This window comes from Hemiscyllium ocellatum, chromosome 45 (assembly GCF_020745735.1).
Source record: "Hemiscyllium ocellatum isolate sHemOce1 chromosome 45, sHemOce1.pat.X.cur, whole genome shotgun sequence".
In the NCBI taxonomy this organism is placed as follows: Eukaryota; Metazoa; Chordata; class Chondrichthyes; order Orectolobiformes; family Hemiscylliidae; genus Hemiscyllium; species Hemiscyllium ocellatum.
Genome location: NC_083445.1, coordinates 3,614,988 through 3,629,864, shown reverse-complemented (window position 1 = coordinate 3,629,864; position 14,877 = coordinate 3,614,988). Strand labels below are relative to the sequence as shown.

Below are 14,877 nucleotides of genomic sequence, written 5' to 3'. Positions count from 1 at the left end.
TTTAGCATTGTGATAGTGCCACACAACACGGTGGAAGGTATTCTCAATGTGGAGAGTGGACCTCATCTCCACAAGTACTATATGGTGGTCACTCTTACCGATACTGTCATGGACAGATGCATCTGCAGCTGGAGGATTGGTAAGGATGAAGCCAAATATATTTTTCCTGCTTGTTGGCTCCCTCACCACTTGCTGTGGACCCAGCCTAGCAGCTATGTCCTTTAGGAACTAACCAGTTCAATCTGTACCGCTGTTGAGCCAGTGATGGTGGTGAACATTGAAATCCCCCACCCACAGTACATTTTGTGCTCTTACCATCCTTTGCTTCCTCTAAATGTTGTTCAACGTAGAGGAGAACAAATTCATCAGCTGAGGTAGGATGATAAACAGATCTTGGAAGAAAAATGAAATTCTATGTGATTTCTTGGAAATTAATCTATAGTTTAACCTGAGCTCTAGTTTACTTATTTCCTGGAACTCAAGTGAAGTTGGAGAAAAGGCAAGAAAAGCTTTTAAGGAGATAAGAGATGCGTTGTTTGTTTCAATTATTGGAAAACCTGGCTTTGAAAAAAAAGGGAGCCTCTATGTTAATGGTTGCCCACTTTGTGGATTTGTGGATTTAAATTCTTTTTACAGACCCAGGAGTCAGCAAAGAAGATGTCCAGAAGCTGTGAGACACTGTCCTGAAGTCCATTTCTCAGTACAAGTTCTTGAGAACCTGGCAGTTTCCAAATACTAGTGTTTCTGTCTATCTGGCAAAAACCAAAAGAAGACTATGACCAAACCCAAATACTCAAATCTTAATTGAGTGGAATCAGAAGTGAACATCTACCATTAATGTCAGCAATTCTGTTTCACCAACAAGAAATCCAGTGGACATGAGAAGTCACCACCTTGATTATCCTTTGTTTCTTGACCCTTGGCCCAAAGGAATTGTTTACATCTTTTCTCTTTATTTCAATAAACATCATCTTGCACCGACTTGTCTTTGTTATGGGAATGTACCTATGTTTTTTTTTTGGTCAGATTAGATTAGATTAGATAGATTACTTACAGTGTGGAAACAGGCCCTTCGGCCCAACAAGTCCACACCGACCCGCCAAAGCGCAACCCACCCATACCCCTACAATTACCCCTTACCTAACACTACGGGCAATTTAGCATAGCCAATTCACCTGACCCGCACATCTTTGGACTGTGGGAGGAAACCGGAGCACCCGGAGGAAACCCACGCAGACACGGGGAGAACGCGCAAACTCCACACAGTTAGTCGCCTGAGTTGGGAATTGAACCCGGGTCTCAGGCGCTGTGAGGCAGCAGTGCTAACCACTGTGCCATCGTGCCGCCCACTATGTGTGGAATTTGGGGATATAATTTTAGCCCTGAATTATATTTTAGGTGTTATCCTGTATTTGCCACTTGCTTTAAGAATGAGTTTGGATAGTAGTATAAAAGAAAAGCAATTGATCATTTTGGTAATTGAATCAACAGCTTTATGCGACTGGTGGAGTAGTGGAGCTTGATTATCAGCACATTGCTCGCATTATTGATATAATACTGAACGTATTACCATCAAAGGGTGATTTTTCCTCAGTGTCAGTCTCCTCCTCCGCCAGTATCACCTCTTCTGCATGAAATGAATAGTCAAAAAACAAGAAAGAAATGGTAGAAATATGATGAAAGGCTCTGCAATTAATGAGCAGTGCAAATTATTTCTCAAAACATACATATTTGCCTTATATACACATAAAATTGATTTCCTGAAAAGATTTATTAAAGTTCTAGAAAGTTTAACATGAAGAGTTGCTATTGAACACGTTATGTTCAATTTTCTTTTCCCCGGGCCAATTACCAAATATGTCAAGCTATAAAGTTGTCGGGCTCAGTAATTTCAATCAGCTACTGCTTAGGTGGAAACACCAAAATAAAAATGAGATTCACCCTTCCTACATACAGATTAGCCCCAAATGCATAAGCTAAATGCTACATTTAAGTCAATAAAATAAATTGGACCTTTCTCAGACTCTGCCCAACCAAAATACACTCAGCTAATAAAAGCTGAACCTGGCTGTTGTTAAATGTTAGTCATGACCATACCAACTGTCCTAGGTAGGTGTTAGATCAGTGACCAGCACTCTGTGTGAATTAGTGCAAGCTCTTTCTTGTAACTTATTTAATAAATGTAAGAACATAAGTACTAAGAGCAGGAGTAGGCATTTCAGTCCTTTAAGCCTGCTCTGCCATTTAATACGATCATGGTTGATCTCATCTCAACCTCTAAATCTAACATTAACTTTCTTTCCCTTCCCATAGATCCTACCTGATTTTCTAAGCATTTCAAGTTTCTTTTGTTTGTGCTACAAATGTCCTATACTCTGCTGGAAACTGTTAGACTTCCTTCTTATCACCTTGTCTATTTTAACAGCAGGCTGATATTTCACAACCCTTGATCATGGTGAAAACTGCACTTCCACCAACTTTGTCAATTCTCTTTATAATGTTTAAAGCTATGAATCAGCATGAAGTTTCTGATTTTGAAATAAATTAATTCCAATTTCCGTTCATCATGTCTTGGATTTTGGGGTATAGGGTGCACATTTATGATGTCTGAACCATCATGTGATTTGTCAGACGATATCTCTATTTTTCTCTCTCTCACAAAGCTCTATAGCTTCTGAAACTACTATAGATTAACTTGTAACTTTATATGTTTAATAAAACAAGATACACTGTCCACCTTACTATGGCGATGTTGATGACTGAAAAAAGTTCCAGATGATTAGGTATTTTAAAGTAGAGAAGAAGACCATAGAGCCCATCATTTCTTTGTTGACTCTTTGAAAGAGCTTTTCAATTAATTCTACCTAGCTTTATTCCAACATTCTCTTGCAATTAATTCTTTTCCCATATCTATCCAATTTGCTCTTGAAAATGAATACTGAAATTGTGCCTTATACTTTTTCAAACAGTAAATTTCAGATCATAACGTTCTACTGCGAAATAAAATCTTAACTCGCCTCTGGTTCTTTTGCTAATTATGTTTCATTTGCTGCTCCTCTAGCCAATAGAAACATTTCTTTCCTTCTTTGTATATCCAAAATGCTTCATAACATTGAGCACATCTGTTAAATTTCCCTTGACTTTCTCCACTTTATTATGAAGTCGAAAGATTGTATGGTCACTTTAAGATAGAAGGTATTTTCTAAATTTAAAGTACAACCACAGCTGCCAGTATACAGAACAGCTAAGAGGCGGGCTGTTCCAAAACACATATATGTGACAATTGGCTGTTAAATGGATACCTGCGTTTTGCTTGCTGTTTCGACATCAATTTAAATTTAACCAATTAACGTAAATAATTCTCAGGGGACCAAAACCCAATTGAGTTTGAATTTATTGCATTGACAACTTCGGACCATCAGAGGGTATAATGTTAGGGGCTATATAATACAAGGGTGTTTTTGAAAACTGGTCAGAGCAACTGCTGTAGATGTGGAGAGCAAAGGCCATCAAGGAAATAAACATCTTGCTCTCAAAGAAATCTCAGAAGGCACTGTCTAAAGGTACCTTTTCATGTAAAAGCAGTAAAAAGTAAGAAGACAACACAAGAAGAAGACAAGAGAATCGGATGACTGGAAGTAGGACCAGAAGGAAGACAGCATAAGAGACTGTATGAACTTTGAGAAATTATGTTAATGTAATATTTAATAATTATGATATTGGAACAGCATATTAATGGAATTACAGTTAGCGAAAGGATAAGTGGTTAGTTGGGGAAAGAGTGTTCTGATTGTTAATAGTTTTGGTTAGTGTTCACTGTTAGGGTTAAATAAATAAATAATTACTTTATATTTATACAGTAGAAATCAGGGATCTTCTTTCATTCACACATTTTTAACAGATTACGAAGCGAGGCGATCTTTTCTGTGTGTTTTAGTATAATTAGCAGAGGGGTTTGACTTCTGCATTGTAACAACTCTAAGTAGAACAATCTCGGCTGCTCTAGTCATTCATCCTGTTACCATTTTTGGGTGCATGTCTTCTGCATCCAATCCCAATGTTTTTGATATCTTTCTGAAAATGTCATGCCAGAATTGGCACAATGCTAACTAGGGCCTAACAAGTATTTGATAACTGTTGAGCAAAATGTCCATACCTTTGTATTTGCTGCCTCTACTTAAAAAACCAAGGTTCCCATTACTTTAAACAGACTTAAATTGTCAAATTGACTTAACACCTTGTTTGTTTATCTCCATATCTTTTTAAAGGCACCAATATACCCTGTATGATTAGGTTACAAGACGATTTATCTTTTGTTAAACTCCGGCTCAGTATTGTAGGCTTGTTCAAGTCCCACACTTACCTGCTTTACAAATCCACTCCAGATAACCATTCAGCTCTCTCTCAATTTGCTGCTGTCTCCTCAGTTTTAAGAATGCACGTCTATTTTCCACCCTCTCTCTCTCTTTGGCAAACTCTCTGCAATAAAGATTTCCCAGTATGGGTTACAGCAGTGACAGCAGACCTTTGTTAAGGATAACTATTGAATCAAAGTCATTTTCAAGAGCACATCCAGATATTCACAACATTGCATTGTTAATGTAACCTTGAGATTACTGATTTCAATTGTGCCATAGTAATCACTTCAAAGTTTGGGAGAAGATTTGTAGCTTGGGTGCTCGTTGTTGTGGTTCTGTTCGCCGAGCTGGGAATTTGTGTTGCAGACATTTCGTCCCCTGTCTAGATGACATCCTCAGTGCTTGGGAGCCTCCTGTGAAGCGCTTCTGTTTCCTGCCACATTTATAGTGGTTTGTCTCTGCCGCTTCCGGTTGTCAGTTCCAGTTGTCCGCTGCAGTGGCCGGTATATTGGGTCCAGGTCGATATGCTTATTGATTGAATCTGTGGATGAGTGCCATGCCTCTAGGAATTCCCTGGCTGTTCTCTGTTTGGCTTGTCCTATAATAGTAGTGTTGTCCCAGTCGAACTCATGTTGCCTGTCATCTGCGTGTGTGGCTACTAAGGATAGCTGGTCATGTCGTTTCGTGGCTAGTTGATGTTCATGGATACCGGTCATTAGCTGTCTTCCTGTTTGTCCTATGTAGTGTTTTGTGCAGACCTTGCATGGGATTTTGTACACTACATTGGTTTTGCTCATGCTGGGTATAGGGTCCTTTGTCCTGGTGAGTATCAACAAACACATCGACCTGGACCCAATATACCGGGCACTGCAGCAGACAGCTGGAACTGACAACTGGAAGCGGCAGAGACAAACCACTATAAATGCGGGAGGAAACAACACAGAAGCGCTTCACAGGAGGCTCCCAAGCACTGAGGATGTCACCTAGACAGGGGACAAAACATCTGCAACACAAATTCCCAGCTCGGCGAACAGAACCACAACAACAGTAATCACTTCCCAAATAAAGGGGAAAAATGCTGGACTAATAATTCTACAACACAGTTGAGATAATCTGCCTTCTAACACCATTCCCTTGCATAACACTTGCACATGCATGTGGATTAGTTGATAACACTCATTTCTGAATCAGCATGTTATGGGTTCAATTCACACTCCATAGGATGGATTTAATGGTCTTATTTTATGTGGAGGTGGGGAGTGGAGGGGTGGTAGTATGGTGATGGTGGATGAAGACAAATATGAACAAGAAGCAAGAGTAGATCTGAACCTGCTCTTATGTTCAATAATGTTATAGCTAATCTTACTAGAACCTCAAATCTGCATTCCTACCTACATAATCTTCACATGTCCTTACTTGCCAAGAATATATCCATTTCTGCTTTAAAAAACATTCAAGGATTTTGCTTTTACTACCTCTTCAAGAGAATTTCAAAGGCACGTGTCTCTAGGAGCAAAAAATTTATCTCGTGTTTAAATGGGCTACCCTGATTTGTAATAGTGTCCCTCAGCTCTAGATCCAAGGAAACATCCTCCCCCACATCGTTCTGTTAAGACCCCTCAGGATTTAATGTTTCAATCACATTGCCTTGTAGTTTCTGCACACCGGTGTATACAAGCCTAGCCTCTCCAACTTTTCCTCCCCCAACCCCATTCAAGACAATAACCTCATAAGCCTTCTCTGAACTGTTTCCAACTGATTACTTCCTTTCTTAAAAAAGGTGAGCAATACTGTGCATACGTCTCTGAATATGGGTCTCATCAGTCCCCTAAAGCAAAACCTTCCTCCTTTTGTTTTAAATTTCCACTCAATAAATGGTAATATTTTATTAGATTTCTTATAACTTCTGTAACTACATACGAACGCTTTGCAATATAAAATTATCGGATGTGACTGGCTCACTTTCTTTCCCCCCAACATCAACCTGGTTCCCCAAGTACTATGGGTGAGAATTACTGGGAGAGTGGAGGACGGGTGTAGTGGGCAAGGCATCCTTAGGTCCATTTTGATCAGAAAGTGGTAGATCATTGCCAACGTAAGGCCCACAATTTGCCTCAACTGCCATAATATACTGGGCTGTGGCAGGAAGATGAAAATGGAAAGAATGTTTTTCCATCCAAGTTGACAGCTCCCATTACTGAGTTCTAACATTGCTGAGCTACAAGAGCTGCTGGCTAAGGGTGGGACACTTCTTTTTCACAAGGGCTGTATTTTAAAAGCACTTAATTGTCTTCTTAGCCTTTTGGCACATCCAATGATTGAGTAAGACATTGTATATAGACAACTCTTTTGTACTATTTGCCTTACCCACAAAGCTTGATAGGAATATTAGGAGCCTCCTCTATGTATCTCCAACATCATAGATGACAGTCTTCAGACAATTCAGTTCACTCCGCTCCATTTCACTTATAGGAAGAAATGGTTGTAGGCACTGGATATTGCAAAGGCTGACAAGATTCCAGCAGTAGTACTGAAGATGTGTGCTCAAGAACCTGCCATGACTCTAAATGAGCCAGTACAACTCCAACACTACCATACAATGTGGAAAATTGCCCAGGTATGTACTATACACAAATGCAGGACAAATCCAATCCAGGCAAATATAGCCCTGCTAGTCTACTCTTAACCATCAGTAATATAACGGAAAGTATCATCAACAGTGCCATCAAGAGCACTTGCTTTCTGATAGCCTGTTCACAGATGTTCAGTTTGGGTTCTGTCATGGTCACAGCTTCTGTCTTCATTACAACCTTGGTTCAAACATGGCCACATTTAACTAAGCGTGGCACCAAAGAACCCTTGCAAAATTTGAGTCAATATGAATCAGGGTAAAAAACCTGGCACAAAGGAATATTTTATGGTTATTGAAGATCATTCATCTCAGCCCAGGACGTTTCTGCAGACTTTCCTCAGGTTACTTCACCAAGAATTCAAATACAGAGGAACCTTGATTATCCGAATGAAACGGGCGGGGAGTATTTTGTTGGATAATTGAATATTCAGATAATCGAATGCCGGTTTAACTAAGTTTAACTAAGCATCTGTGTTATGAAGATGTGAGTGTACTGTACCTTTAAGAGAGTTAAAAACTAGTGGAACTATCTGACAGTACCAAATGTTCTGAATAAGACACAATGTAAAATGCAGCCCAGCAGCTAAGGTGGCTGGTTGCCTGGAGACAAAATAAACTTGAATTAGGCCAATCAGTTTAAATTATACCCCCCAAAAAACCAAACTCCAATCAAGTTTGAATTTAGTATATTGACAATATTAAAAGCAAATGACACAAACCAATGTTTTGGGGGTATAAGACCAGGAAACATTGAACAGTTGAGAGAGAACTGCCAAAAGACCAACAAGTGTAGGCAGCTAGGGAGAATGGTCTTGAGAGATACCTCTCTAGAGAATGAGTTTGCACTGAGAAAAAACATCGACACCGACCCGGAGAGTACATCTACAAAGGGAAGATTCAACAGCTGTTTGGTTTTGAAATTTGACTTTTGGTAAATCTTAATCAGGGGTTTTATTGAACTTGTATTATTGAAGGGAAGGAGTTGTAAATAGTTGTTAGTTAATTATTTTCTGTTATATTTTAAGAAACAAAGTTGTTAATTTTTACTTTAAATAGTTCTTTGCCTCTCAGATTTTCATAGATTACTGCACAGAATAAATCTTTTCTGTGTTGCTGATTTAAACTAAGCAGGAGGGTTTACCCATGTCGTAACAATTGAAACCTTCTGATCTTGTCAGAGAATCTAACATTCGGATAGTTGACTGCTGGATAATCGAGGTTCCTCTGTACATTAGTTAAATATTATTCCTCTTCCAGGATGTCATGTTGGCTTTGTCTGATTACATTGTGGTTTGCTAAGGACTGTCCTTAGTAATGGATTCGAGCATATTTCCTATATCAGACTTTAAGATAACTGGCTTGTGCCTTTCTTTTTTCTGCCTCCTGCCTTTCATGAGTAAAGGTGCTACATTGCTCTTTTCCAACATCCTGGGACCTTCCCAGAATCTAAAGATATTTTGAACTGTTATAAAAATGATAAACAAAGGCAATTAACATTATTGCAGCCACGGGCCATAAGTAACGGGTCAGAAATACATAGTACAAAGGTATTACTGATACTAATGATGAAAGGAAGGCAGGTTGATTTAGGGAATAATTGTCCTAGGTCTGTAAAACTAAACAGATAAGTTACTCTGAAGTAAATTGATTTTTTTTTTCTGTGGATGGAAATTTACACGTTACATACAAAACAATTGCCATTTCACTGCTGAAAATACCTCTATTTATCATATTAATTCAATTTTTGAAAAGACTCATATACTTGCTAACTTTCCATTTTTTGAATTTTCCTTGCTTCAAATTACCAACTCAAAATATAGTCTTTTTAGCATTTTTACTGCAAATGGAAAAGTAATCACAGAATATAATCAGTGAAAGCGCACGTAAGTATTTAGAGTAACGTCATGGATGATTTTGAAACAAATTTTTGTTCAACATAGATAAATTCCATGTAGCATTGCTCCTGGTTAGTTAAAGTAAGGTAGGAATTAATAGGTCCTTTTCAAATTGGCAGGCAGTTACTATTGGGATACCACAGGGATCAGTGCTGTAACACCAACTATTCACAATATATATTAATGATTTAGATGCGGGAACAAAATGTAACATCTCAAATTTTGCAGATGATACCAAGTTGGATGGGAGGATGAACTGTAATGAAGTTACAGAGATCCTTCAACATGATCTGGACAGGTTTAGTAGTGGGCAAATTAATGTCAGATGCAGTATAATGTGGATAAATCTGAGGTTGTTCACTTTAAAAGTAAAAACAAGAAGACAGATTACTACTTGTAAATTTGGACAGGGAAGTGTGCAGTGGGACCTGGGTGTCCTTGTGCACCATTCGTTGAAGGTAGGCATGCAGGTACAGTAGGCTTAAAGAAGGCAAATGGTATGTTGGCCTTCATTGCGAGAGGTTTCATTAACAGGAGCAGGGCTGTATTGTTGCAGTTATGCAGGGCCTTAGTGAGGCCACACCTAAAATATTGTGTGCAGTTTTCTAACAGGACTAGACAGGGTACATGCAGAGAGGATATTCCCCATGGTGGGTGTGTCCAGAACCAGGGGTCACAGTCTGAGAATTTGGGGGTAGACCCTTTACTGCAGAGATGAAGAGACATTTCTTCACCCAAAGAATGGTTAGCCTGTAGAATTCATTGCCACAGGAAGTAGTTGATGCCAAAACATTGAATGTATTCAAGAGGTGGCTAGATGTAGCACTTGGGGCAAATAGGATCAAAGGTTATGGGGAAAAGCAGGATTAGGCTATTGAGTTGGTTGATCAGCCATGATCATGATGAATGGCAGAGCAAGTGTTCTATGCACTGATTTGTTAAGAAAGCAAAAAACTTCGCATGTTTACAGCACCCTTCATATCTGCGCACCATTACAATATACAAAAATGGAATCCACTGGGGAGAATATTCCTGGCCCTGTGTAGATGGGTTAGGAGATGGAACTGGGAGGAAACTAGGAAAGGGACAGCTACTCATGTTTTTGACTCTCAGCAATTTTCTGTCTAAAGTTCAGTAGTTACCTGATGGTGGCATTTCAGCAGTAGATTGGGGGGAGGGGCGCGGGTGGGGGGAGGGGTGGTGGTCAATCAATGTCGCCTCTCAATCTTCTTCATGGAGCCACAGGGATAGATGATGAAGGCTACAGCTGTGATAATTGGCAGTCTTGTGCTTCAATTCCCCTCTACAGTGCTGGCCTGACAGCTATAGCTAAACATTTTTAAAAATTTGCAGACATTTTCAGAGAGGGTCTCCATCTTGAGTTGTTTTGCCTTCTCGTACTTGCATCAGCAATGCTCACCTCTCCTGAGGGACTGCAATCTGTCTTTGGTTTTGGATCCTTTGACTGGGCCTTCTGTTTTATGAATTGTCACTGATGGTAAGTTCAGAGGCAGCTTCCTAATTGGTTGCCTTTCAGAAAATTGTAACACTGTGTGGCCATCCAACACCACAGGGTGGAAAGCAGAAAGTTCTGAGGTGATAAAATTTTATTCACTGTCTGCATTGTTGCACTGTGATGCCTGATGATGGATGTGTCAACTCAAAAGAAGAAAGTTGGTCGTAAGAAATACAAAAGTTATTTTATTTTCCAAGACAATTGTTACAAATTAATTCGTTCTAGCAAAGGAGAGTGAAGTCCAATCTCAGTTGAAATGGTCCAGTCAATAGATTTCTGATGACATGTGCAAGTATGTAAGATATGAAGGCTGTCTGCTTGTGGGAAAATGTTATTCATCCTTCATGGTTAGAGACAAAAAAAACCTGCAGATGCTGGAATCCAAAGTAGATAGGAAGGAGGTTGGAAGAACACAGCAAGTCAGACAGCATCCGGAGGTGTAGAAGTCGATGTTTCGAGTGAAACCCTTCTTCAGGACTGGAGACCACCTCCTACAAATCTCACTACACATTGTGTATAGAGATGGATGGATTAATGCCACTAAACGCTATTAGTTCTTGGCTACAAAAAAACCCTACTCAAAACCAAACACTGGTAGAAAAGATACGTCCACTTATGGAAAACTGGCATTATGCACCAACATTCACAAAACATTAACTATGTTGCCATTTATATATTATCTGTAGTGTCTATTGTTAATCAAGTCAGTTAAGCTGCTTGGGACAACAATTGAATGCATCATTAACACAATAACATCTAGTACAGAACATTTTGGAGGAGAAACTTTTCCAACAGCACTGAGTCTAGTGGGTAAAGTCCAGGTAATGCTGTTATGTGTCAGAAGAGGCAGCTGAGGACTTTGCAGAGAAAGAAATGCCCTGAATAAAGATCAAAGGTGAAGACAGAGACCAAAGCCTCTGTTATACGTGTTAAGACTGATAGAAGGGAAGGAGCTGCTACAAAGCTGTCCCAACCCCTGGTACTATTTTACTCAAAGGCCAGAGCAGATGTATGAATGAGAATGATATCCATTGAAGACCCAGACAACATATGAAGCGATCAGTGGGGATCCTGAAGATAGCAGTGGATGGGAATTCTGAACAGAAGAAAAGGCAGCACAAGCTTACCCTCATGTTTCACTACTATTACATCTGATTTATTTCAAGATTGTGAAGGAGAATTCTTTCCTTAGTGAAACTTCCCAAGGTGTCTTTACAACGGGATTTAGATATGCAGTAAGTTTAAAGAAGGGGACCAGAGGCTGAACATATTGGTTTTTGAATCTTTTGCAAGTCGTCAAAAATATAACAAAGTAAAGGTGTTGGGGAGAACTCAGAATGCGACTGCAAGAGAGATCTGTACAACGAGAAAGAGACTAGCCAAACACTCTCTCATATGAATTCAGCAACTTAACTGTCTGTTAAGATTGCATAATTCAGTGAAATACTCAATTCTCTCCCACATTTCTTGCAGCGACTAACTCCTTTTGTAGTGCAGATCACAAGGTAGTCACCTGCAACAGTTTCCTCGTTGTGTAAAGTTGATGTTAATCTTTGGGCATTTTGGTAGGTTTGTTCATCTTAATTGATATAAGGTGGAGTCTTCACTTACTCCACCCTCAGTAATAAACTTACATTAGAGATCATTTGGTGTGATGAATCAAAAATCCTAAATAATTTCTCCCCTTTCTAACTGCAAAGCACTGCAGTTTTTTGTAACACCTTACCATTTAGGTTAGATTATACAACACAAACTAAGATCTGGAGTTGGTTATAATGGATGCTAGCTCTTCAACTCAACCTTCATTCCACTGACTGTAGCAGTCAAAAGAACTATTAGTAAAGAAATTGCCAAAATATTATCTCCACAGTAATCAAAGTTTTCAGGTTCAATACATTATCCAACATTAATCTGGTCAACCATTTAACTCATTATTGATTGGATTAACTTAATAAAACATTTGTTGGCTGCTAACCTCAACTGATTAATTGTTATTCTTCTGCTTACACTCATGCTGTTGCATACCACTGTTTCTTATCAGGCAGTTGATAAATTGTTACTCATATAGTGTTTAAATTTATGATATACCACCAAAATGTAAGGCATTAGCTTCTTTATTACCTTCAACAGATGCAAAAGATCTTGTGAATAAGCATACTTTGCACAATTATAAATCTCGTCCTGAGTATATTTTAATTTTGTATAGATATCTGCTGGACTGCTTGCACCACCTGTCCAAAGTCCCTGTGAGAGGCTTGAACCATATTTCATCATTGCCATTGAGCCGCAGTGACTGCTCTTGGCAGCTGAACAGCTGTAAGTTAAGGCAGCTTCATCACTAAGCCAAAAAGAAATGATATTTTGTAGGGAGGGAATCGAGAATTGTGAATTGTTATGGACAAACTGGAAGATAGTTTGGAGCAGGGTTTCTTCTGATTCCACAGAAATCCCAAGCCAAGGTATGCTTCTTCATCCACTCATTATACCCTCCTTGTCAACCTGTGCCTTTATCCCACTTCCCATGGCCCTTAACGCTCCTTTGCCAAGGTATGCAACACCACTCACACAACCCTAAGCCCCTCATTCCCCCCATGACAACCTACACCACTCTTCCCACCAACTATGATCCCTCATATCCTCCATGTCAACCTATGTCCCTGCACCAAACCTCTATGATGCTTTGTAGCCCTTTTGCCAACTCATGCTAGTCATGTGTCTTCAATCAAAAGAACTGAGGCAATGATGCTACTCAGCATTATCCTAAATTTCCATTGTCGTGGGGAACAGTAAGCAACTGATTCAGTTCACTCTACATATAATTAAGTGGCATTTCTCTACAAAAGCTAAACACCCTGGCAAACACCCCACTATCCTACTGTAATGATGTAAACCTGAAAATTAGCTGTTCCCCAATCAGGCTGTTCTAGTGCAGTATGACAACTCCCTGACAATGTGGAATATTGTACAAATACCAGCCTTCTCCTAATCATCAGCAATCAAACAACACCAAATCATGGTAATCCAGTCACAGATACTCAGCTTGCACTCCAACAGAACAAGGGCTCCAGACTTCACTATATCTCAAAACAGATACAGATGAAAGAGTTTAATGCTAAAGGAGAAGTGAGAGTACTTACACACATTGGTCATTGTCTTGGAATTCTCCATTTATGGGAAAACTATAAGGGCTATAGTAATTCAAGATCTACCATCTTTTTGGGGAAATATGCTTTCTAGTTTTTCCCACATTCCAAGAAAAAAAATAAAGTCCTTCAACAATACCCAAAATATTCTGCAGATATCTTAAAACCTGTGATCATTTTCTTCTTGTAAGCCATAGCTTTCCTGTTGTTCATAGTTGCATACACTAACTTTTCTTCACTTGTTCTTGTCTATTTTTTATTCTGGAGGCATTGATTCTTGCTGGGCTGCTCCCTATTAATATCAGTATGGCACTTACATTTGACACCAGCAACCTAACAAACTCTTTCTTCAGCGTGCTGGTTAGGAAAGTAACTAATGTGCTCTCTGCTGCTGTCAAATGCAAGCCAAACTTCACTGGTCAATATTCCTATTGAAATTTCTAGAGCTCCATGTGCTGAAAGATTGACTTTTATGGGAACCTTGTAAATAGGGTGCGAACCATTTACTCAAAAAGGCACATTAATGCTCTTCCGTAGGATAATGTATACCCATCAGTTTATTTCAAACTGACGTACCAGCCCAAGGCTACCATATGTGTTCCTGAAAAGTGCCCAATCTTCCTCCAACTATCTTGAAAGGGTAGGTTACCTTAAAAACATGTGTAACAGGCAAAGTTAGCCTTTGCATGCTACTACTACGCAGTAATAACACAAGTGGTATTCTTCATTAACAAACTGTCTAGCAAAAAGACATCCTGCCTATCACACAAATGAGTAATGTGGTATATAAATTTCATCAGTAGTGTAATGCCAAATGTATAGGCTGTATGTCCCAAAGTTTGGCGGATGATATCAAAAGGAACATTCCTTTTGCCTGCTCACAACAGGCAGAGTACTGACTGCACTCAATCCTACATGCTGGCAAAACTCAGAACACAGTGTCCAACACTGTAGATCAGTGGTTGGGTAAATTTGTTCAACAATCTTAAGTATACTAAGAACTATACTAAAACCAATTTAAAACCATCGTCAGGCTTGCAATGTGGCTCATCAATGCTTGCTAAAAGCTATGTGCAGGGTATGGTCCGTGGGTAAAGAGAATTTGCTCAGACATCTATGTTTTTCCATTAAACAGAAACATGGGGGACTGGGAGTAATTATTCCCTGATGCAGTCACAACGACACATCTTGACCAGTCACAGTCAATTTGCCTTTTCGAAAAGTTTAAACAAAACGAAGTTGTAACTATTCCCTTGTACATTTTTCATTCAATGCCTTGATCAATCAGAGTCCACTGGCCAAACAATCAGCACCTTGTTTCTGATACAGTATA

General features: G+C 39.3%; 1 protein-coding gene across 1 annotated transcript in view; it reads right to left on the bottom strand.

Moving 5' to 3' along the window:
• LOC132835847 (voltage-dependent P/Q-type calcium channel subunit alpha-1A-like) overlaps positions 1 to 14,877 on the bottom strand; it is a 518,300-nt gene that overhangs the window by 235,487 nt on the left and 267,936 nt on the right. The window contains exons 9-11 of the mRNA XM_060854942.1: positions 4,364 to 4,479; positions 1,571 to 1,627; positions 1,344 to 1,349 (exon numbers count right to left, since the gene is read on the bottom strand). Coding sequence (XP_060710925.1) covers positions 1,344 to 1,349; positions 1,571 to 1,627; positions 4,364 to 4,479 — 179 coding nt within the window. The remainder of the gene's footprint in view (positions 1 to 1,343; positions 1,350 to 1,570; positions 1,628 to 4,363; positions 4,480 to 14,877) is intronic.